Here is a 26,048-nt window from a genome sequence, read left to right as displayed (position 1 = left end):
CGCCCTCTCTCGGTGAAGCCAGGCTGCAGGTCCCTTGACGCCCACTCGTTCCAGAGTGAAACCTGCTGGGACCCGTAGTTGTTTGCCGCGAGGAGTGCTGGGACTTGTAGTTTTAAGTAATAGCCCGCTGGCTCTCTTTTCCTCCCTTTCCCTTTCTCCAGACTTCACCTTTCAGGGACCCAGAGAGGCTTTCCGAGGCAAAACTGCGAAGTAAGTGACTTCAGCCATTCCCTGGTTTCTCACTCCAACCCTTTTAGTTCTTCTCTCAACAGAACATCTTCAGTTAAAAATTAGGTAAGCGTGTTTCCTCCAGGTGGTAAAGATACCTCGAGACAAGTGCTGGGCATAGAAGCCACAGGGCATAAATCTGCAAAGAAGTAAAAAGCTAACCTTTGCAAACAATATGGCTTCTCTCTCACTTACCAACTTTACATTTCCCTGTATGGCCCCGGAAGATGACTGGTTAGCCAGAGACGGGTAAGATTCCTCAAGGGAGGAACAACCTAAGACAGGCACAGTCGCAGGGGGGCCATCAGGTGAGAATTTGGGGATCAACAGAGGTGAGGCTCAGAACCTCACCCCCCCCTGCTTTGAGAGAAATCTTCTGCATCCGTGGATGTCTTGCTGCCCTTGTCTAACCTGGATTAATACTTAGTCCATAGGCACACACCTGATCATCTGATCATCTACATTTGCCTTCTTACAGCACTAAACTATGTTTTCTACCTTTATCTTGCATCTACCTACCACTTCAGCATTTTATTAAAAATAAAAATAATAATAATAATAGGAGAAATGTGGGATCAACATATAAATCAAGTACAAAAATCAAACGAATATTCATATTTGACCTGATTGTTTATAGGTCATATTGCATGATCAAAACCGAAAGTTTCTGTGATGAATGCCCTTGTACTGTTCACCATGTAAGAATTTATTCACTATGTAAGAATTCGTTCACCATGTAAGAACTTGTTCGTTATGCTTCAGAAGATTGGAGACTGACGAGAATTAGGCTTGAGATGGATTAATGATTGTACATTGAGCGTTGACCCCCCTATACTGAATTTTATTGTTGTTAACAACCATTTGATCAATAAATATGAGAGATGCCCTCTCAAAAAAAAAAAAAAAATTAGGTAAGCGTGGCCGTAGTAACCCATTTGCACTTCTCCGACGCTTTGTGAAAACCATGCCTAAACCTGTGGCAGAGATGTCAGGCTACCAGTCTTCCAGCCTGGAAGGTAGGGAAACAAATATTAAAGAGTTCTTTATGCTAAATCTTCTTTATGCTAAGTGCTATATAGATGCTGTTTTTTACGTTTAATCCTCATAACGATTGATAGAAAGCAAGGCTCAGAGAGGTTAAGTAACTTGCCCAAATTCTTCAGGGAATAAGCATGGAAGCTGACACTGGAACATAGATCTAACGAGTTTGCCCTAGTGAGGGCAGAGAGTATTTTGTTGTACCCCCAGCGCGAAGAACAAGACCTGGCAGTTAGTATACCTTAAACGTTGGTTCATTTAACAGCTATTTATTGAATACCAACTATGTGCCAGGTAGAGTTGTAGGCACTTGGGATATTCAGCAAACAAAATAGAGATCCGTATCCTCAGCCTGTAGCAACATTTCTGTAGAGGAGATGGAACATAAAAATAAACATAACAAATAACTGTATAGCATATTACAAAGTGTTAAGTGCTGTGGGAGAGGAGGGTGCCCAGCAGGGTAAGAGAGATGGGGTGAAGCATTTTTAAGAACCAACAAAGAGAAGGGGAAGTCAGCTATGCAGATACTTGAGGGAAACTATAGGGAAGAGCTGATGCAGAGGCCCTAAAATGGAAACATATGTAGAATCTTGTTGTTGGAGCAAGGTAAGAGGAGAAGGAAAGGAGATAAGAGAAAACACTGATTTTTACTTTTAATATAATGGGGAGTTACGGCAGGTTTTGAACAAAAGAGTAAATTCTTTTTAAAGTGATCACTGTGGCTGCTGTATGAGACTGTAGGAGACAATGCTTGCAGCTAAGAGACTGGTTGGGAAACTGATATACACTCCAATCGTAGCAGATGTTCAACAAATATTTGTTGTCCAGGTAATCCTGGACTTGATCTTCTTACTTTGAAGTATATTTGGGGGACATTTGGCTAGACTTGTATAGTTCTTTGTATAATTCTTTTAACTGTTCTGTAAGTATAAAATTTTTCAAAGTAAAATTAGTTTTTAAAAATTTGTTGCAGAAAGACTCAGCCTTCCAGTGTGATCCTGAACATTAATCTGCATGCATGCACGTGAGATGTCTGCAGGAGTCATTCCATGTGCAGTTTTTAACCAACATGTATTATGTTTTAATGACTCAATACCTTTTAAGTAGTCTTAATATATAATAATCAATGTGAATAAAATGATCCCAATTTAAATTAAATGATATGATGAAATGTGAAATAAATAAATAAAAATTTGTTGCAGAATGAATCATGTCCACAAACATACATTTCTTCATTTATTCAACAAATAATTTTATTGTACCTATGATGTGAATAGAACAGATACGACTCCTCTCTTGTGGCTTATGGTCTGATAGGGAAGACAAACTGTACATATAAATGAGCAAGTAATTGCAAAGTGTGATTGGTGCTAAAAGGGGAAAGGAGTGGTACTATGAGTAAGAAAATAGTAGTAGAACGGGCCTTCTTTAGGTTGACAATATAGTGGAGGTAAAGTGTGCAGACTCTAGCACCCAATGTGGAAATGATAACAGTGCCTACCTCATATTACTTATAGGTTTATACTGATGGTCTAATAGAGTTAATATTTGGAAAGGGCTTAAAACAATGTCATATACAAAGTAAGTGCAATGTGAATGAATGTTAGCCCTGAGTAGTGGGTAGGCTAGAAAGGATTTTTCTAAAGGAGTAACATTTCAGATTTTAGGAGGAAAACGTATCAGGATAATATGCTCAGAGTTTCTTGGGGAAAAAATTCCAAATGAGGAAAAGACACTACTGTTATTTGACTTTTTTCCCCCAATTAGTCTTTGGAAAGCTGGAAATTCACTTTTCATCTCTGAATCTCAGTAACTGCAAATGAATCTACTCAAGATAAATTTTCAGAATTGGGAAAGAGAACAAAGAGAGTTGGATATGAATGTTTTTTACAAACTATAACATGCTTGAAAGGAAGATATCACCAGCATATTCTTCCCTTGCTGATAAGTTAATGAACAGGTAGGTAATGAAAGTGAATAGTATCCCTTTCCAGTGAAAATAAGTGGCAGTCCTCACATTACCAGACTGTCTGGAAGTGAAAATCTCCCTCGTGCAGACCCACTTCATTCAGTGATCCTCACTCCTGACATCCACAGCAGATAGAAAGGAGGGAAGCATCCCTCAGATATTGGGTGAGTTCTTGGAAGAGGTGATAGACACATTGGGTTGTTTGTTACAAGCTGGCCTTTCATCAGTACCATCAAATCCTCTCAACTGTTCCGTGAGGTAGGTATTACAATTCCCTTTCTAGAGGTGAGGAAACTAGGACTCAGAGAAGGTAATGAACTTGCCATATGTCAGGATTAGATGGTTAGTGCTGGAGCCAGGATTTGAACCCAGGTATGTCTGTCTGCTTCCCACTATGCTCTGTACTCCAGGAGCTCATGGGGCTTCCTCTATTTCCTAGGACACAACTGGCTTCAGCCCTACTAAGTAAATTGTGAGGTCTTCTGAAACATAAACATAGGTGAGCCACCTCTCTGTTTTCAGAAAAGCCACAGAGAACCTATGGTTATGAAGGAGACCAGAAGTAATGCAGATGAACATGTCTAAGTCAGGACTGGTGTCCAGAGTTCATTTATAGCTGTGAATAGCCTAACACTTTAGAGAGGACCAGCTCTGTGCCACAATAACCTTATGACAAAAAGTCTTACTGGCTCCATTTTACAGACAGGCAACACTGAGGTGCAGAGAAAAGTAATTTACCCAAAAATAGATACTCCCACTGATGAACTTTTTATTCCTTGCATTTTTTACAAATGAATGAATACCTAGTTATTTGTTTAATCTCTCTTGTTAGATTGTAAACTACAGGTCAGGGGCCATGTTTGTCTTGTTCGCCAAGTGCCTGCCATATTTACAAAAGCTAATTATAGTGAGTCAACTGCCTAACGCGCCAAAGCTTGAACTGGCCTAAGGACTGCGCCAGGAGATTCCACACCTAGGAAAGCACCTTAACTCTTCCCTTTCAGGAACCATTTCTAACAGCCGTTGGAACTGAAAATAATCCTACCCGCTTTAGGAGAGCCCAGCTGCCAAAGGAATCTGGGTCCTCCAACTGGACGCCCAGCCCCGGCCAATTCCCTTGTAAATTGTTTCCAAGTATCCCTGACTGACTCCGCTGGGGAAGGAAGGCCCCAGGGGCTGTCGGGCCTGTTCGGTTACCGAGAAACGCACAGCCTGGCCGCCACCCGGGGCCGGGAAGACACCCCCGGCTGCTTCCAAAGGCGCGCCGTCGGGGCGGGGAGGAGCGGCGCGCTCGGCCGCCGCACTCTTCCAAGGCTCAAGCCCCGCCCCCTAGTGGGGCGGAGCCACGGCCGGGGACCGTCCTGAGCCGCCTCAGGTAACGCGGTGCTGGGCCTGGGGTCTCGCTGCGAAGGGTCTGACGCGATCGCGGGCAGGGGCGGCTGCATCCTTTAGGGACTTGGGCCCGGGCCGGGTGGAAGGCGCTGGGAGGGGCGTGCTTGGGCTACGGCCCGGCATCACTGACCGTGCAACCAGCCTGTGCTCTGCCGACCCTGTCTCCTCCCCCACTGCTGCCACGCGGGGATCGGACTGGGGAATGGGACTGTCGGGGTGGCCGCGGGGAATCCCAGCCCGTGTGAGGTTTATCCCACTGAGCTTTTGGGCTTTGGGGACAGCAGTCGGTGGCTTAGGCTTAAGTTTGGACTTACCCATTCACCTCCCAGAAATCTCATCCATTTTCTTTCTTCATTCATTTATCCCTCACCTCTACTCTATGCCGGGTCCTTTGGTGGATTCTCGGAATGAATCCGGTAGGCTCAGCTCTCTTGGAATTTAGAATCTAGTCCAGAGACTTGTAAATAATTATATTCAGGGTGATCCTTGCAATGATGGTGGCTGAATAGATAACCTTCAGAGGGAGAAGGAAGTAATTTGAGAATTTAAGTGGAAAGCAACAAATCAGGGAAGGTTTTACTGAGGAGGTGACATTTGAACTGGACTTTGCAAGTTGACTAGTAGTATTCTAGGTGACAAGAAGGAAAGAGACATTTCACATAGGGCAGTCAGCACAGGATACAAGTTATGAAAAGGCCTGCCATTTTAGAGGAACAAAAAATATAGCAAGAACTGCTCAATATAGCAAGAAATTGTGGAGGTGAGTTCCTGGAAAGACAGTTGAGACAGACCAAAAGGCTTTGAATGCCGTGCTGAACTCAGAATTCATCTGAGTTCAGTACTTCTCAGCCTTTTAAAATGTTTTATCTTTTGATAAACATTTTAGGACCTCTAAAAATTTATTTTGATGCATGCCCCTTCCCCATGAAAATACAGAAAACTTCAAAAAACTTCTGCAGTTGTGTTAAGAAAGTTCTATTATATTTGCCTCCCGAATATAAGCTTTTATCAAAAAGGTTGGAAATGCTTATGCCAATTAATCAGGCCCTAGAAATTGGTACATGAACAGGAAAGTTTTTAAAAAGGAAAGGGACCTGATTTGTTCTGTGTTTTAGGTGGAAAATAATGGTAAATGTCTAAAGAGTGTCTTTCTTTCTCATGCATAGGACACCATGAAGCAGCTGCCAGTCTTGGAGCCTGGAGACAAGCCCAGAAGAGCAACATGGTCTGTAAGGAAGGATTCAGACAGAGAAAAACATGAGTTTTTGTCTCATTTTTATAAGTAGTTTACTAACATATTTGATCATCTAGGAAAAGGGTAGAGATTAAACTGCAGTTTCTGGCAATTAGACTCATACTGTTTGAGAAGGTCTTCAGAGGAAAGATAGTGGGGCAATAATTATCACAAACCAGATGTTGATTTTATTAATATCCACTTAGCAGGAAGAGTAATGCACTGACCATCTGGCATCCTCAGCTTCAACACTGTGTCTTCCCCTAAGCTGTGACTCATTTTTAAGATTTTCAGAGAATTGGATTTGGTTTAAACTGGCTTTCTTGGGTGTTGCTCAACAAACCCTTCATTCAGTAACTGACACTGGCCTGAGGGGCAGCTGCCGTGTTGGTGACAAAGGTACAGAGGTGAATGGTCTCAGTGTAGTGGGGGCTGTACACTGAGCAGGTGATGGTGAGGAAACAGGAGCAGTGGTGAAGTGGGGTTCACAGAAGGTGTGGAGAGGAGGCAGTACTTCCACAGGACCCTGGAGGAGACTCCGATCTGGCTTTCCTGTGTCCACTCCTGCTCTCTACCCAACATAAATCTGATCATGGCAGTCCTTGGTTGGAAACCCTTTTTTACCTCCCCATTGGTCTTCAGATAAAAACCAGAGTTCTTAACATGGCCCACTGGACCCTGCATGATCTGTCCCTGCCTATCTTTCCCACCTCAAATCCCCTTACCTGTCCTTCGTTCTCTTTCTCTTCCTTAACGTGCCTTGTGAGGTGCCTCTCAGGAACGGTTCATGCCGGTCTCCCTGCCTAGATCACTCTTCCCCTCCCTCGTTCATCCTGCTCTGCCCAGCTAACTTTTACTCATACTTCAGCTCTCAATTCAAATGGTACTTCTTCCGGCAACCTTCTCTGACCACCTCACACCCTCTACTGGTCCTTACAAGGTGACGTCCCCCTATGACATGTTTTCATACTGTATGTCCTGTATATATCCTGTACTCTTTTATACTACAATTGAAATGAAATGGGTATTTGTGAAATTATCTGTTTGATGTTCCTCTTCCTAACTAATCCATAAAGGTTATGAAGGCAGGGAATTTTTTTGTTTCAATCACCATGTACCTGGATGTTTGTGCTCTTGGGTAAGTTATTTGACTTTTCTAAGCCTTGGGTCCTTCACTGTAACACTCAGATGATGATAATAAGACTGTCCTCAAAGGGGTTTTGTGCAGATTAAGTGAAACCAGGGTTGTAAAGCATGCACGGGCCATTGTTAGGAATTTTCCAAGTGATAATGGGACATATGAATCTGGACATCAGAAGAGAGATCTAAAAAAGAAACATTTGAAAATCACTGGTGAATATATAGATGAGTGGTAATTGAAGCCATCAGTACAGATAAAATTGATCAAGTAAGCAAACATAGACTGAGGAGAAGAAAAGAGAATCAAAGGATTCTGAGGAATAGGAGAAAGCTGGCAGGAGAAAGGAGTCAGAAGGTAACAAAGATCAGCTAGAAGGTGGGGGCAGAACCAGAAGGGAAGATTATAGGGAAGCCAGTTAGGCGAAAAGTACAGGAAGAAGGGAGGAGTCAGGAGTAACAAATGCCAGAGAGGTCAAATAAGACAGGGACTGAGGAAGAGTGACAGAATTTTCTTTTCCAAACACAAAGCTTGAGGTATGTTTTCTCAGTCAGCTTTCAGAATAAATTTAGAGAGTGAAATGAATAGATCTGGTATTTGATTTTTTTCAAAGTTCTAGCTTTGGCCTCCATCAGCTTTATGAGTAATCTGGGAAAGCTCGTAACATCAATAAATTCAGGAGAATATTACTTGCAGAGGGAAGCATCACTGGCTAGTGGCAAGAGCACTGGGGCTGTGGGTTCCCATGTGATGGCACATAAAGCTCTAGCCACCATTGGGTCCTTCCCTGCACTATCACAAGACTTCAGCTTTCTCTTCACAGGCAAGAACTATTGTTATCATCATTTTACAAACAAGGAATCAAGGTTCAGAAAGGTTCAATGACTTTCACAAGGTCACACATCTCGAAAAGACCTGACATGGGACCCGAACCAGTTTTCTGAATTCACAAATCATGCTCATAACTACTATCCTGTGCCAGGCCATGGGACCTGGACATCCCTGGGCATCAGTTTCCCTACCTATCAAATGGGGACAGCACCAACCCAGTGTACCCCCATTGGGTTAAAGTCAAAGCTTATGTGCAAATGGAAGGTACTGATAATAATCAGGGAAATGCTGCTTTATTGGATGCAGTTTAAAATGTCTGTATATGTGTAAGACTCTTTATTCAGGTGAATATTTCAAGAGGAATGGAGAGAACACACTACTGCATTTATTCTCTACTTAGGCCTCCTGATTACATCCTCCCTTGGCAGGTACACCTTAACCCCCACTGGAGACAGCCCCTGTGCTCGGGTTGGCCACAGCTGCTCATATTTACCCCCTGTTGGTGATGCCAAGAGAGGGAAGGTCTTCATCATTGGGGGAGCAGATCCAAACAGAAGCTTCTCAGATGTTCACACCATGGATCTGGGTAAGACCAGCAGCTATGAAGCACATGCCCTGTGACCAGAGAGCAGTGCTTTTTGCTGCCAGCCATGACCAGAGCATTCCTAGGAACACCAGTTCACACCAGACAGCAGTGAGAGGCACCTAAGGTCTCAGCAGACCCCTGACACACATCCACCCAACCAGTTCCTCATTGTTTTGTATGGAGCCCTGGACATCCTGCTATTCATTCATCAAATATTTTTCTGGGAAACACTGGTGACTTCACACCCTCTTCCATCCATATATCCAGTACATCACCAAGTCTGTCCATTGCCACTACCACTATTATAGCCAAAGCATTATTCTCTCCAAACCAGATATGATAACATCCTCCTGTCTGTCTCCCAAGTTCCCCCCTGTATAGTGCATTCACCATACCTAGCCAGACAGTATTGTCTAAAATACACATCTGACCATGTCACTCCCACATTTCAAGCCTTTGCCAACCTCATTTCTTGGCTCTCCCAAACCCACATTTGCTACACTGAGTCCTTCACTTACTTGAGCACATCTTGAACTCTGGCCTCCAAGCCTTTGTGCATATCATTCCCTCTGCTCAGAAGGCTTCCCTTTCCTTATCATCTGGCTACTGTTCATCTTTCAGACCCCAGATTAAATGGCATATAAATGTCAGCTTTCCCTGATACTTCTGGACTGCTGTAGGCATTACCACTGTAAAGGAGAAACTCTGCTGCTCTCCTTCTCTCCTCCTGTGTCTCCTCTCAGCACTTGTCTCAGTACTTTGCTTCTAGCTGTCAAATATGTGGTCTTTTTTCCCCACACCAAGCAATTCTGCAGCACCTGCTGGGTGTCCTACAACTCAGTTCAGTTCTGACAAGATCTACCTGAAGTTAGCATTAGTTCCCACACATAAAGGGCTCAGTCCCACAGGACTCCTCTCCCCCCAGTCCTTCAGACACTAGTCACAAGTCCAGATTGTCACCTGTGCTTCTAACCTACCAACTATATACATCAGAGGTTACTGTGACCCCCCTCCTCGGGTTCCATTAATTTGCTAGGGTAGCTCACAGAACTAAGGAAAATAGTTTATTTACTAGATTGCCAGTTTATTGTAAAAGAGTGTAACTCAGGAACAGCCAGATGGAAGAGATGCAAGGGGCAAGTTCTGAGGGAAGGGGCATGGGGCTTCCATGCCCTCTCCAGGCGCACCACCCTCCCAGCACCTCCACGTGTTCACCAACATGGAAGCTCTCCTAACCCCTCCTTTTGAGTTTTTATCAGAGGTTTCTTTTACAAAAGCAGGATTGATGAAATCACTGGCCATTGGTGATTGATTCAACCTTCATCCTGTCTCCCCACCCCAGAGGAGGGGCAGGGGGGTGGGGAATGGAGGGCAGGCTGGGACTGATGATAGTTCCAGCCCTCTAATCGTGTGGCTGGTTCCCCTGGCAACCCGCCCCCATCCTTAACGGCTTTCCAAAAGTCACCTCATTAACATAAACCCAGGGGCTTGTTAAGGAAGACACGTTTATGGATATTATCGCTTACGAAATTTCAAGGGTTTTAGAAGTTCTTTCCAGTCCTTCTCCCCCTTACAGCTCTTTTCACATGTGATTGTCTCTTGCCTGTCTTCCCCACAAAGGTATAAGCTCCTTAGAAACAGGGAACATGGTTTTCTTACCATTGTCTCCACAGCCACACCATAGCACCTGGCACAGAGCAGGTGCTTTAAAAGTATTTGGATGAAAGGATGAATGAATGAGTGAACAGGGACTACTAGGTACTATACACAACAGTAGAAGAAAACTGGTGACCCACATGCACATTTTGTTAGGTCCATGAAACATTGCTGTTATTGTTTCAGTCTATGTTGTTTACCTACCAAATGTGCAGTCTACATATAAAAATTGATGTTGTTTGGCTTCTCTTGGCAATTTTGGAAGATCTGACATCAGTAGGCCTGTACGTCTACATAGAAGCAATTATTTGGAGCTGAGCTGCCACCTATCACTGGGGCTCTCATGCTTCAATTAGCCACATTCCCTTTGCTCTAATGTAGGCATTTGAATTTCTACACTTGTCCTAGGGTATCAAAAGTAAATTAAATCTCTTCCAGCCCTCAAGAAACTCACTGTCTGGTTCAGTTATGTCTTTGTTGTGACCTATAACTAACTTTGTGTCTCTGGCTAACCCATCTAAACCACCTGGGCTTCAGTCCTGTAAAATAAGAATAATAACTTTTTCAATTGGCAGTTACGGTGATCTAACAAGATAATGCCTGTCAAAGTCCTGTGTGAGTGGTTTACTAACTAAAATAACTTGTAGGTTGGGTGTTATTCTGTGAACCTGTTTTATCCCAAAATCATTTAGTTGCAGGTAACAGAAACTCTCTTAAATCGGCAAAAAAGGAGGAGTCCAAGGGCAGAAAATATAGCCTAGGCTCAGGAAAGAGTGGAAGGAGAAACTGGGAAACTCAGAAACCATCTACTTCCTCCCTCACACTCTCTGGGGAAATCTGCTTCCCACACATGGTAGAATATGGCCACCCAAATCCAGGAATCTGAATTCCAAATTCTCTGGGAGGGAAGGTCTGATTGGCCCATTTTGGGTAAAGTGGTTACCTTAGACCCCATCAGCAAAGGCTAGAAAGTCAAGGGGTTGTAGTACAAACAAGTCCTCTTGAAGCTACCCCCTGTGCTTGGGAGAGTGGGGACAGTTTTCATATGAGAGGGCATATGGACTAGACAGACAGTAGAAGTGTCCACTGTAGAACTTTTTGGAATTCTACCACATTCCCTTTAAGCGATCTGATGATTGTTCACCTATGCTTTTGACCCTCTTCTCCTCTCTACCCACCCCCAAGTTTGTCAACCAATGTATGCACTTGGCAACCTCAGTCTAGGAATGGGGTGAAATGTTTTCTAGGAACACAATGCTGGGAGTTAACCGCCTCGGAGGGCCTCTTGCCCCGGTATGAGCATGCCAGCTTTGTTCCCTCTTGCACACCTCACAGCGTCTGGGTGTTTGGAGGTGCTGACCAATCAGGAAATAGAAATTGCCTCCAAGTTCTGAATCCTGGTAAGTAGCCAGAGGTAATTTTATTTGATTATTTATTTTTTGCTGTTCAGTCTTTTTTTTATTAAGGTATTATTGATAAACACTCTTATGAAGGTTTCACATGAAAAAACAATGTGCTTACTACATTCATCCATATTATCAAGTCCCCACCCATACCCAATTGCAGTCACTGTCCATCGGTATAGTAAGATGCCACAGATTCGCCATTTGCCTTCTCTGTGCTACCCTGTCGTTCCCATGACCCCCAACACCATGTGTAGGAAACATAATACCCCTAAATCCCCTTCTCCCTTTTTCCCCACCTGCCCTCCCACACCACTCCCCTTTGGTAACCGCTAGTCCCTTCTTGGAGTCTGTGAGTCTGCTGCTGTTTTGTTCCTTCAGTTTTGCTTCATTGTTATACTCCACAAATGAGGGAAATAATTTGGCACTTGTCTTTCTCTGCCTGGCTTATTTCACTGAGCATAATACCCTGTAGCCCCATCCATGTTGCAAATGGTAGGATTTGTTTCTTTCTTAAGGCTGAATAGTATTCCATTGTATATATGTACTACATCTTCTTTATCCATTCATCTACTGATGGACACTTAGGTTGCTTCCATATCTTGGCTATTGTAAATAGTGCTGCGATAAACATAGGGGTGCATCTGTCTTTTTGAATCTGAGAACTTGTATTCTTTGGGTAAATTCCTAGGAGTGGAATTTCCAAGTCAAATGGTATTTCTATTTTAGTTTCTTGAGGAACCTCCATACTGCTTTCCACACTGGTTGATCTAGCTTGCATTCCTACCAGCAGTGAAGGAGGGTTCCCTTTTCTCCCCATCCTCACCAGCATTTGTTGTTCTTAGTCTTTTTGATACTGGCCATCCTAACTGGTGTGAGGTGATATCTCATTGTGGTTTTAATTTGCATTTCCCTGATGATTAGTGATGTGGAGCATCTTTTCATGTGCCTGTTGGCCATCTGAATTTCTTCTTTGGAGAATTGTCTCTTCATATCCCCCGCCCATTTTTAAATCAGTTTATTTCCTTTCTGGGTGTTGAGACATGTGAGTTCTTTATATATTTTGGATGTTAACCCCTTGTTGGATATGTCATTTACAAATATATTCTCTCATACTATAGGATGCCTTTTTGTTCTGTTGATGGTATTCTTTGCCATACAGAAGCTTTTCAGTTTAATGTAGTCCCATGAATGTGTTCTTTTTTGCTTTTGTTTCCCTTGCTCGAGAAGATGCGTTCTGGAAGAAGTTGCTCATGTTTATATTCAGGAGATTTTTGTCTATGCTGTCTTCTAAGGGTTTTATAGTTTCATAACTTACATTCAAGTCTTTGATTTATTTCGAGTTTACTTTTGTGTATGGGGTTAAACAATAGTCCAGTTTCATTCTCTTGCATGTGGCTCTCCAGTTTTGCCAACACCACCTGTTGAAGAGGCTGTCATTTCCCCATTGTATGTCTATGGCTCCTTTATTGTATATTAATTGACCATTTAGGGTTGGGTTTATATCAGGGCTTTCTAGTCTGTTCATTGGTCTATTGTTCTGTTCTTGTGCCAGTACCAAATTGTCTTGATTACTGTGGCTTTGTAGTAGAGCTTGAAGTTGGGGAGCATAATACCCCCAGCTTTATTCCTCTTTCTCAGGATTGCTTTGGCTATTCATGGTCTTTTGTGGTTCCATATGAATTGTAGAATGATTTTCGCTGGTTCGCTGAGGAATGCTGTTGGTATTTTGATAGGGATTGCATTGAATCTGTTGATTGCTTTAAGCAGGATGGCCATTCTGACAATATTAATTCTTCCTATCCATGAGCATGGGATGTGTTTCCATTTATTGGTATCTTCTTTAATATCTCTGCTAAATGTCTTGTAGTTTTCAGAGTACAGGTCTTTCACTTCCTTGGTAAGGTTGATTCCTATGTTATTTTATTCTTTTTGATGCAATTGTGAATGGAATTGTTTCCTGATTTCTCTTTCTGCTAGTTTATCGTTAGTGTATAAGAATGCAACAGATTTCTGTGTATTAATTTTGTATCCTGCAACTTTGCTGAATTCATATATTAGATCTAGTAGTTTTGGAGTGGATTCTTTAGGGTTTTTTAACTACAATATCATGTCATCTGCAAACAGTGACAGTTTAACTTCTTCTTTACCAATCTGGATGCCCTTTATTTCTTTGTGTTATCTAATTGCTGTCTGTGGCTAGGACCTCCAGAACTATGTTGAATAAATGTGCAGAGAGTGGGCATCCTTGTCTTGTTCCCAATATTAAAGGAAAGGCTTTCAGCTTCTAGCTGTTATGTATGATGTTGGCTGTGGGTTTGTCATATATGGCCTTTATTATGTTGAGGTACTTGCTCTCTATACCCATTCTTTTGAGAATTTTTATCATGAGTGGATGTTGAATTTTGTGAAATGCTTTTTCTGCAGTTATGGAGATGATCATGTGGTTTCTGTCCTTCTTTTTGTTGATGTGGTGGATGATGTTGATGGATTTTCGAATGTTGTACCATCCTTGCATCACTGGAATAAATCCTACTTGATCATGATGGAAGATCTTTTTGATATATTTTTGAATTTGGTTTGCTAATATTTTGTTGAGTATTTTTGCATCTATGTTCATTGGTGGTATTGGTGTGTAATTTTCTTTTTTTGTGGTGTCTTTGCCTGGTTTTGGTATTAGAGTGATGCTGGCCTCATAGAATGAGTTTGGAAATATTCCCTCCTCTTCTACTTTTTGGAAAGCTTTAAGGAGAATGGGTATTAGGTCTTCACTTAATGTTTGATAAAATTCAGCAGTGAAGCTATCAGGTCCATGAGTTTTGTTCTTAGGGAGTTTTTTGATTACTAATTCAATTTCCTTGCTGGTAATTGGTCTGTTCAGATTTTCTGTTTCTTTCTGGGTCAGCCTTGGAAGGTTGTATTTTTCTAGAAAGTTGTCAATTTCTTCTAGGTTATCCAGTTTGTTAGCAGGTAATTTTTCATACTATTCTCTAATCATTCTTTGTATTTCTGTGGTGTCCATAGTGACTTTTCCTTTCTCATTTCTGATTCTGTTTATGTGTATAGACTCTCTTTTTTTCTTGGCAAGTCTGGCTAGGGGTCCATTTATTTTGTTTATTTTCTCAAGGAACCAGCTCTTGCTTTCGTTAATTCTGTCTATTGTTTTATTCTTCTTGATTTTATTTATTTCTGCTCTAATCTTTATTATGTCCTTCCTTCTACTGACTTTGGGCCTCATTTGCTCTTCTTTTTCTAGTTTTGTTAATTGTGAGGTTAGACTGTTCATATGGGATTGTTGTTCTTTCCTGAGGTAGGCCTGTATTGCAGTATAGTTCGCTCTTAGAATGGCCTTCACTGCATCCCACAAATTTTGCAATGTTGAATTATTGTTGTCATTTGTCTCCATATATTGCTTGATCTCTGTTTTTATTTGGTCATTGATACATTGGTTATTTAGGAGCATGTTGTGAAACCTCCATGTGTTTGTGGGATTTTTCATTTTCTTTGTATAATTTATTTCTAGTTTCATACCTTTGTGATCTAAGAAGCTGGTTGGTACAATTTCAATCTTTTTGAATTTACTGAGGCTCTTTTTGTGGCCTAGTGTATGATCTATTCTTGAAAATGTTCCATGTGCACTTGAGGAGAATGTATATTCTGCTGGTTTTGGGTGTAGAGTTCTGTAGATGTCTGTTAGGTCCATCTGTTCTAATGTGTTGTTCAGTGCCTCTGTCTCCTTACTTATTTTCTGTCTGGTTGATGTGTCCTTTGGAGTAAGTGGAGTGTTGAAGATGCCTAGAATGAATGCATTGCATTCTATTTCCCCTTTCAATTCTGTTAGTATTTGTTTCACATATGTAGGTGCTCCTGTGTTGGGTGCATAGATATTTATAATGGTTATATCTTCTTGTTGGATTGACCCCTTTATCATTATGTAATGGCTTTCTTTGTCTCTTATGGATTTTTTTGTTTTGAAATCTATTTTGTCTGATACAAGTACTGCAACTCCTGCTTTTTTCTACCTATTAGTTGCATGAAATATCTTTTTCTATCCCTTCCCTTTTAGTCTGTGTATGTCTTTGGGTTTAAAGTGAGTCTCTTGTAGGCAGCATATAGATGAGTCTTGTTTTTTAATCCATTCAGTGGCTCTCTGTCTTTTGATTGGTTCATTCAGACCAATGACATTTAGGGTGATTATCGATAAGTATGTACTTATTGCCATTGCAGGGTTTAGATTCATGGTTACCAAAGATTCAAGGTTAACTTCCTTACTATCTGAGAGTTTAACTTAACTAACTTAGTATGCTATTACAAACACAATCTAAAGGTTCTTTTTTTCTCCTCCTTTTTCTTCTTCCTCCATTCTTTAAATATTAGGTATCATATTCTGTACTCTTTGTCAGTCCTTTGATTGACTTTGGGGGTAGTTGATTTAATTTTGTGTTTGCTTATTAATTAACTGTTCTACTTTCTTTACTGTTGTTTTATTACCTCTGGTGACAGCTATTAAGCCTTAGGAACACTTCCATCTAGAGCAGTCCCTCCAAAATACACTGTAGAGACAGTTTTGGGGAGGTAAATTCTCTCAGGTTTTGCTAATGTGGCAATTGTTTAATCCCTCCTTCAAATTTAAGTGATAATCTTGCCAGATAAAGTATTCTTCATTTGAGGCCCTTCTGCTTCATTGCATTAAATACATCATGCCACTCCCTTCTTGCCTGTAAGGTTTCTGCTGAGAAGTCTGATGATAGCCTTGAAGGGCTTTATTTACCTAATGACATAAATAATTCCAATTCCAATACAAAAACCTGTTTGGATTGTACTGAATAATCCATTTAATATTTGTGTCCTCATTGGAAGTAGGAATTTTAACATCTAGCAGAATCTGAAAATAACAGAATTGCATTTTGTTTTCATGGCAACATGTACAATGATCAACTTCATAAAAAACAAAGCTAAAAGAGACTTCAGAGAACAGTGTGCTAAATGGCCCACCCAAGTCCAGGGAAAGTGACTTTCCTAAAGTCACTGGCAAGTCCATGACTAAACTAGGCTAGAACCTTTCACCTAGATTAGTAGTCTCAGATGGGGGTTATTGTCCAATCGATTGTCCAAAGGTCATGACTTGGAAACATTTTAGGTCATCACAACTTGAGGCTGGATTGAAGTTGCTACTGTGTCTTGTTGAGTAGAGGCCAGAGATGCTACTATACATCCTGTTATGCACAAGACAGGCCCCCAGTAACAAGTTACCTGGTCTAAAATGTCAATAGTGCCAAAATTAAGAAACCCTGACCTAGATCCCCCTAGTAGGTTTCTTTTAGCCCAAAAGTGCAAAGTTGCTAATGAGTCTCACTGGCAGTTTTATTACAGAGGAAGCAGTTTGGGAATATCTCTGCTCAGAGAATGTTGTTGAACCACCAATGGATGATTATTTGTCTGTTTGTCAGGTTAAAAAATTTTTGTTGTTGTCTTATTATAAATAATAATTTATATTATGAATATAATTTATAAATTTAATTACATTAGGTTTATTATAGTACATATAAAATAAATCTATTATATTGGAACTATAAATACATAATTTATCAGTTTGTAATTTATAAATATAATTTATATTCATTGTAAGACATTTGAAAAGTGTAAATATGTGGACAGAAACCATCCACAATCCTGTGACATTAAGGCTATTAACATTTTTGTGTACTTCCTGTCTTTTCTCCGCATTTTTATAAGCCAAAGATCATACTTTTCCAACACTACACTGTTGTACCTTTCTCTTTTTAATTTCATAATTACCAGAGAAATGACTTCCTATTTTCAGTGCTTCGTTAACACCATTTTTAGTGGCTGCATTATACTCCATTTTATGACAATACCATAATTTAGGTTGTTTTCAGATTTTTGCCATTATGAATGACAAAGCAGTGAGCATCTTTTTTTGGAAGTCATTGTTTATATGTCAGATTATTTTCTTAGAATCCATTCCCAGAAATAAACATATTAAGTAAAATGCTATGAACTTTATAGCTTTTGATACATGCTACCCAGTTGCTTTCCAAGAAGATTGTCTAGCTTATCCTCTCTGTAGCTGTGTTTAATAATGCTTGTTTCACTCCTGACATGCATTGAATTTATCATTTTTAAACACTTCTAATTTGATAGGCAAAAAACTTGTATCTGATTTTTTAAATATGCATTTTGTTAATTACAAATAACCTGGTCATTTTTCACCTAACAGTCAACTCTTGTCCAGCTCCTTAATTGACAATATTCTATGCTTTTATAGAAGCCCAGTTAGCTTCTATCACTTTGGGATAGTAATAGCTCCTATCTTTTTAAGTTTGGCAATGATTTAAATTAACTCAATATCTTGCACATAGTTAAAGCTCAGTAATTATTGTTGTGGTTGATATAGCTGTAGTTTGGCAGATGGAATCATTTCTGGAGCCCTGGCCTTTTGATTTTCAGTAATGGCATCCATTTGGCTAACATACAGTAAGAATTTGGAAAGCCTCTGTCAAAGGAATTGGTATTCATTTGCAACAACATGGATGGACCTAGAGGGTTTTATGCTAAGTAAAATAAGACAGGTGGAGAAAGACAAATATCATATGATTTCACTTATTTGTGGAATCTAAAAACAAAACAAAGTGAACAAACAGCAGTAGACTCATATATACACTGAGAAGTGATTGGTGGTTACCATGGGGGAGGGGTTGGGGTGGGTGAGTGGGGTGTGTGCAGGGGATAAAGGGGCACGAAAAAATCTCAATCATAATATAGGTTGGTCACAGGGATGGATGTTCAGCATTAGAATACGGTCAATGATTCTGTATCAACTTTCTATATTGACAGATAGTAACTCCACTAGTTGGAATGAGGATTTAATAATGCGTGCAAGTGTTGAACCGCTGTGTTGTATACTTGAAACTAAAATAATATTGTTTATCAACTATACTTCAATAAAAAGAAACACTTTAAAAAATAACAACAAAGGAATTGGTTTTCCACCATATCATTTTTCTCTCCTAGAAAGTATAATTTGACACCATGCCTAAGAAATCATTAGTTGCTTTTGTTCCTGAGGCAAGTCTGTCCAATGGCTTAGGACTCCTTTGTGATTATCTGTGCTGGCATTTAACTTGGCAGGAACACAAACCCTGATCCTCTGACCCTGGAGGTCGTGTACCTTCTAACTCCCCCTAAGATCCAAAAGCTTTCTAAGATCTGTAACCACAGAGACAATTACATTTTGCTTTGGATATAGGCTGAGATTTGTTTGGTCTCCAGGTTCATGTTTGAGTTCCACACGTCTTAGAAGCACTTCATGTGGCCCTTTACCAAAAGCCCCAAACTTCCCAGGAAAGAATTATTTCCCGGTGGGTGGTGGTAGAGTGAGTACAGGAGTCTTGACATGTCTGAATTCAAACTGCTGCTCTGCTACTCACAAGTCCCGGGACCTGAGGGAGAGGATTTATATTTTCTGAGCTTCATTTCCCTCATCTGCAAAGTGGGGAGACTTTCCACCCATCTCCCAGGGCTGAATAAGGGTAGTGGGGATGGCAGAGTGCTCAGGGCAGTGATTCTGTATGAGGAAGGTGCTCAGTTAATGCATCTGTTTCTATAAAATTATGTTTCATTCTAAAAAGAAATAAGCTGTTTTATACCTACCCAGGTGGGGAAATTGTGTTCTCAAGTCCAAAGAGTAGAAAATGCATGGATCTTGGTGTTATTGAAATAGAATTTTGAATCCCAACTCAGCCATTTATTAGCCATGTCACCTTAAACAAGTGACCTCATCTATCTCTGCTTCAATTCTCTGGTCTATAAAATGGAGAAACAATATTTACTTAGCACTTACTGTTGAGTAGGGGACTGTTATTACTGCTACTGAAACTGTGATAACATTGTCTACTTTCTTTTAACGGCCATATTTCCTGAGAAATTTGGCACATTTGGTTCTAGCTTCTAGTGGGAATGAACTTTTGCAAACATTGAGCTCCTCTGAATGCACACAGATCAGGGTAGTGAGCAAAGTGGAAGAGGGTTCAGAGAGGATATTTGAAGTCCTCCAAAAACAAATCGACCTCATTCTTAATTGCACTTGTGACTTCAGTCTTCAGGATTTGACTCTTATCTATTCTAAGTATTGCCCCCTATGCCTCCTTGACTCTGGTGGCGAGATCCCTGCCTAGACTTACACTGTCCTCCTTAGGAAGTGGGGTTTAGAAGGTGATCCTGTCCAGCCCCAGAGTCAAGGTCAGAGGCCCCTCAAACTGGGTGTTTTAGGTGCCTGTTTTCTCCTTGGACCAGAAACCAGGACTTGGACCATACCAGAGGTGATCAACCTGCCACCATCCCCAAGAACATTTCACACGTCTTCAGCAGCCATTGGAAACCAGCTGTATGTCTTTGGAGGTGGAGAGAGAGGTGCCCAGCCCGTGCAGGATGTGAAACTTCATGTGTTTGATGCAAGTATGGACTGGTGGGCACCTCGGGGCTGCCACTTACCTGTTCAGGGTCATCCCCGCCTGCAGCTTACCTGATGTAGGAAGCAGAGGTTAGAAAATGACGCCCTGACTTCGTGTCTCACTTCTAGACGTCTTTGGTATATCCCTTAGTTGATACCGTCTTCCCACAGCAAAATTTGCATTTGAACAGATATAAATGATCAATTTTTAAAAATTTAAACTTAGTTTATAAAGTAAAAAAGTAAAAGTTTCGCTTTTAGCCTTCAGCCTTCAGCCTCTCCTTCCCACTCTCTGGACAGAGGTAAACACTGTTAAGCAGTTCCCAGTGTTTCCTTCTAGACTTTCTTATGCACTTAATCATACATACCTGTACATATGTGAATTTTCTATGAATTTGGAAATTATGTGAAAACTTTAAAACACATGTGTGGAATTAAATTATATATACTGTTCCACAGCTTACTTTTGCAAGGCTAAGGGTAGATCTTAGTAGCTGAAAGCCTGAACTTCGAAGCTGCACACCATGGACTCAGGACTACATCTGACGCATACTTTCTATATTACTTTCAACAGGTTACTTAATCTCGCTAAGTCTTAGTTTGCTGATCTGTAAAGTAGAGTAATAGCACCTACCACAAAGAGTTGGAAAGGTTAAATGAGATCATGTGATATGATGCATGGCACATAGGAAGCATCTAATGTATATGAACTGTGTTATTATTATTATTCCTTCATTTAATTATATATCATAGATGTCTTCTAAGTCAGTACCAATTTCTTTGCAAAGCATATCCTCCTGTGTGTATTCTTTATTCATCCATTTTTCTGCCGATTGACATTTTGCTGACAGTGTTGCAGTGAACATGCATGTCAATTCTTAGATACATTATAAACATTTGTATGGAAGAGATGCTGAGAAGTGGAATTACTAGGTCAAAATGGTAAATTGTGAGACCTCTTGCCAAATTGTTGTCTAGCAAATGTCTACATTTCTTCCTCTTGGTAGTGAGAATTTATGAGTAATACTTAACAAATAATCTGACAAATACAATTTCCATGTGTATATTTCAGGAACTATGCAGCCTTTTTTTGATAAAATGCCATAAGCAAAATTTTAAACTCATAAAGTAAAACTGGAAGAATTGAGACATATCACATTATGACTTTTCTCTTTCCAGAAAGAATTGGTTTTGTGATTCTCCTAAAGCAATTTTTAAGATGTTAAATAATATTTGTTTGATACATGTAAAACTCTAAGGAAGGAGAAAAGAAATGTGTATCTATGTACGCTCTAAGTGTATGTGTGATATATAGATATATATGTATATATATATCACCACCAAATTATTAACATCTCAATGCACTTCGTCTTTTTTTTTAAATAACAGATAATTCTATATGTAATATTTGTATCCTATATTTTTCACTTAAGCATTTCCACTGTAACCACGAAGTCTTCACATTTTTAATGAATGTATGGTATTCTGTGACCATAGCAATAATAACCATTCACCTGCAGGTAGACTTAGTCTATTTCCAATTCTTCTGTATTACAGACAATGCCATGATGAATATATTTGGACACAAACCTTTTCAGATTATTTCTGCTTGTTGTCCTTGAAACACTGGGGTCTCCTTATGTAACCTGCAGGCGTGCCACAAGCAGTAGTTCAAAGATAAATTGTTGACAGGCTTTTGTCTCAAATGGTTTTTTGCAACATTCCTTTAAGACTTTTTTGCTTTGTTGCAATGATTGATTATTGTTCTCAAATTCTGTATATACACAACTTTGAAGATGTGAAGGGTCGCCAGCAGGTAGAACACATCTGTGCTATTAGGATAATAACCGTATTAATTTCTGAGGAATTGGATACTTTCCCTGTGCCTGTGCTTTATGTACATTATCTTACTTAACCCATGCTTCAACTTTGAGAGGTAGGTGTTATCTTTAACTCCATTTTACAACTGTAGAAACGAAAGCTTAGAGAATTAACTGGTGCACGTACACACAGTTGTTCAATGAAGTAACCTATTTTAACTCCAGATCCTATGTTCTAACCATTAACTTACACTGCCACTTCAGAAGGTCCTCCTAACTTTAAAAGTCAGTTTCCTTCCACATGCTTCCAGCAAATCGATAAGGATATTGTCTTGAAAAAAGAAGATTCTGAAGGCCTGTGAGGGAAGCAGCAGATTCATTCTTTTTAACTTGGGGGCAGTTCTAGGTTGAAACTAAGGGAGGTCTTTTTAATTCAAAGCAAAGAATGCTTTCCTACTGCCTGATAGTAGAAGGGGCAGATGTTTCGGGTAGTGACTGCTGCAGCCCCCAGATGTGACTAGGCAGGGGCTGCACAGGCTGTTGAGGGAGGGAGACCTGAATTGGGTTGGTGAGTTGGAGTGAATGACCCCAGTGTCACTTTGTGTTGAAGCATTTCTCCTTGTGAGGAAGTGAGGCTTGGATGTATTTCTCATGTTCTTGCTTTGTAGCTTTGTTGTCTGATGTCAGTGAATTACTTTTTCAGACACTCTGACCTGGTCACAGCCAGAGACACTTGGAAAACCTCCATCCCCCCGGCATGGTCATGTAATGGTAGCAGCAGGGACAAAACTGTTCATCCATGGAGGTTTGGCAGGGGACAAGTTCTATGATGATCTCCATTGCATTGATATAAGTAAGTAGTATGGAGGGCATGGGGGTTTGTCTGCTTTAAATTAAATGAAATGTGCTTTGATAGACTATAGCCTTGCTCTTAGGTTTGGGTAACTTGACCAGCCAGCAGAATCTTCACTAGACTATGTCAAATGTACCTGGATAATAGTAATAAACAATAATGGCAGTAAAAGCAGTCATTTCCTGAGCACTTGCTATGTACCCAGCCGTTCTCTCTTATCCTTCCAACAACTTTGCTCTTGCATTAAAATTCATTATGCTTTCTGTTCCCCGACTAACTTCTAGAGTGTGTCTGGTGGTAGTTGACCAGAACTGGCATGCTGAGTAGTTAAAAACATTGGGAAGAGGAAAGTTAGGGAAAACCTGACTATTGCTTTTATGTGTCTGAAGGGCTGACGTGCACTAGAGAGCCTGGACTCGTTTGGAGTCATTCTATCACACTGTGAGCTCCTTGGGGCAGGGACTTTGTCTCTTTTGTTCCCAGTGTATTTCCAGCACTTAACAGTGTCTGGCAGATCATAAATGATGAGTTCACATCTGCTGATCACTGGACAAATGAACATGTTCTGCATTGCTCCAGACCACAAGAATTGGAACAATGGGCAGAAAGCATGAGACCTGTTGTGCAGTGGACTGGGCCACCTTGCCAAACAATGGGCCCTCTAGCTTGGTGACATCTGATGCCTGGCAACACTGGCTGGGATTCCTGCATTGGCTGGAGTTTTGGCTAGACAGGGTGATTCTCCCCTTCCACCTCAGATCCTGGGGTCCTGTGTTGAGTTGACAGACAGAAAAATACCTTCACAGAAGTGTTCCTTGAAGGCAGGCAAATGGGGTTTTAATGATTATTTTTAAAAAGGTCCTTTTCTCTTATGCTGAGGAACTACTTCCTGTTTTTCTTCCTTCCTTACCCATGTAGTTCTCTAAACCTAAAATCCAATCATATCCTACCTCATCTCAACACTTGCTGAAAAAGATGCAAATATCCATGCAGAAATAGGTTGGAGGCAGGTGCTGAGACAGCACGTTATGGTATAGAGAACATAGGTTTTGGAGTCAAACCTGAGTATCATTCTAGCCCTGTCTGCCACTTGCTAATTGGGGGATCTCAGACAAGTCTCTTTTCCTACCTAATTCCTCTTCCCTTACCTGTAAGAAAGAGGATAGGCAGAAGTAATACCAACTTCATAGGGCTGTTATATGAGAATTAAGTAAGCAAGATACTTCCAGTATTTAGCCAGAACTCACAAAGTTGCTTTCTAAGGAACTGTACTAAAAACATGTGCACGCACACACACTCACATACACAATAAAAACTTGGAACCTCACCTAAATTCCAGGCTCCGAAATAATTAATGATGATGGTCACCTAAGATACACATTCCTGTGTGCTTGGAAGACCACCACCATCAGCATCACCTGGGAGGCTTAGTCCCTCCCTCCCTGGAATACCCCAACAGAATCTCAAGCTCACCCAAGTAATTTTTACATGCACTAAACCTTGCAAAGTTACCTCTCAGAGCTCTTGGCAAATGACACTCAATGAGTGGTTTGCAAACTAGAGTCTGGTAGTTAAGTTTGAGACCACATTTAGACTACTGTTGTACCCACTTTCTTTCTCTTGGCAGGTGACATGAAGTGGCAGCAGCTCAGTCCCACTGGGGCAGCTCCCATTGGCTGTGCTGCCCACTCAGCTGTGACCATGGGAAAACATGTGTATGTCTTCGGAGGGATGACTCCCACGGGAGCCCTGGACACAATGTACCAGTATCACACAGGTGAGGTGTTCACTGTGGGTGGGTCTTTCAACAGCTGACCATTTTCTTAAGTATCACAGTGCTTTGGTTCTTCAATTTAGTCCCTTCACACTTAAATCCAAAGGAATAGAAACCAAACTTTAAGGGAATGACATCATCAAAACAGTAACAGTGTCATTAATTTTATTTCCCGTTTCTGTTAGGGCTCAGGTGATACAGATCACTGAACATTTCTGGAAATTTCTTAACAGAGCTTTTGTTTTTTCCTCCCCTAACATAGAAAAGCAGCACTGGACCTTGCTTAAATTTGATACTTTTCTGCCTCCTGGACGATTGGACCATTCCATGTGTATCATTCCATGGCCAGTGATGTCTGCTTCTGAGAAAAATTCAAATTCTACCACTGTGAACTGTGATGCTGAGAAAGGGGATTCCACTGACAAAGGAGTGACTCAGGGTGGTGACTCACAGGAGGAAAATCAGACTGACAGGCTGCTCTGTTTTGTGTTTGGTGGGATGAATACAGAAGGGGAAATCTATGATGATTGTATTGTGACTGTAGTTGACTAATAAAACCCACATTTAAAAGTGTTTAAATGTCAATTGCTTTCAGAAGTTAGATAAAAAATGAACCTTAGCTGTCTCACAACTCCAAAATACTTTCTGCACTATTACGTTCTTGTTCGTAACTACTTTGGTAGGTATAGAAATGACCTGGGTAGCCCAGTAGAAAAACCTCTTAAAGGGGTTTGCCAGCAATTACAACCATAATTTGTTAATAGTAATCACACAAAAAAGTTGTGGTATCATAATTGTTAGGTGTAAGCTGTAGGAACTGAGTGGACTTTAAAGTATTTAGTAGCTGCTCCTTAGAAAGATGTACTATCAGTTGGCATTTGTTAGTGAACCACTGGGGACAGGGATGAAGCCGTGTTTCCCAACTATTATCAGACCCCACTGCAGACAGCACTGTGGGTCATTTTTAACGTTTGTATTGAACTTCACCTGAAGGCCATCTGTATTATACTCCAGGCCAGTCCAGATGCTTCTGGGGCAATACCACCCACAGCAGTCTGGGCCTCAGTGTAAAACAATCATGCCATGAGGTCCCAGTTCTGCCACAGTTGGCAAAGTAACCTCTCAGCCAAGTTGCTCATTTATAAATTATCCTTGGGCAGTACTGGATTCATGTTAACATCAGACAGCTGGCCTTATTACTGACCATACTAATTATTTCAACAAGGTTATCCTTTCCTCAGGAAGCCAATCCAAGTAATCTTGAACCTGTGTCTCGACACAAATGACTGCTTTTGAGCCACAGTTGCAGTAGGGTTGAATGTTGCTTCCAGGTTACCATTCTAGGTCCTGTCCAGTACCAGAGAAATTTGAGATGGAGACTCTGACATAACTTAAAGCTCAAAACACACCTTTATATCCATAGATTGGATCTAAGTGTGTAAATAACAGTGATCTGTCAATCTATCAAATCTTAAGAGAATACAAGTAGCTATAAATCAGTAATAAAAAGCAACCAGCAGGACAAGAGGAATAGGAAATTTCAAGCATGTTCAAGAAAACTCCACTCTTGGTCATTGTAAAATGGTCCTTGCAAGCTCCCTGAAAATACTGAAAAAAAATTTCTTTACCTCAAAACCCCAGCACTTACCC

The 26,048-nt window shown here is 40.7% G+C and overlaps 1 protein-coding gene across 3 annotated transcripts; it reads left to right on the top strand.

The window, feature by feature from the left end:
- The first annotated feature begins 154 nt into the window (after positions 1-154).
- Positions 155-24,971, top strand: RABEPK (Rab9 effector protein with kelch motifs). 3 transcript variants are annotated; one of them, XM_073224587.1, is made up of 8 exons: positions 155-210; positions 5,797-5,855; positions 8,262-8,419; positions 11,323-11,475; positions 19,795-19,956; positions 22,475-22,624; positions 24,252-24,401; positions 24,661-24,971. In XM_073224587.1, exons 2-8 carry the CDS (start codon positions 5,803-5,805, stop codon positions 24,948-24,950), a joined length of 1,116 nt encoding a protein of 371 aa, XP_073080688.1. In that variant the 5' UTR covers positions 155-210; positions 5,797-5,802; the 3' UTR covers positions 24,951-24,971. The 3 variants fall into 3 exon arrangements, with proteins under 3 accessions (XP_073080688.1, XP_073080686.1, XP_036864063.2); XM_073224585.1 differs by lacking the exon at positions 155-210 and adding an exon at positions 4,524-4,613; XM_037008168.2 differs by lacking the exon at positions 155-210 and adding an exon at positions 4,659-5,046.
- The last annotated feature ends 1,077 nt before the right edge of the window (positions 24,972-26,048 follow it).

This window comes from Manis javanica, chromosome 2 (genome assembly GCF_040802235.1).
Source record: "Manis javanica isolate MJ-LG chromosome 2, MJ_LKY, whole genome shotgun sequence".
NCBI lineage: Eukaryota > Metazoa > Chordata > Mammalia > Pholidota > Manidae > Manis > Manis javanica.
Note: the sequence above shows the minus strand (reverse complement) of the source record. Positions and strands in the feature narration are given on the sequence as shown.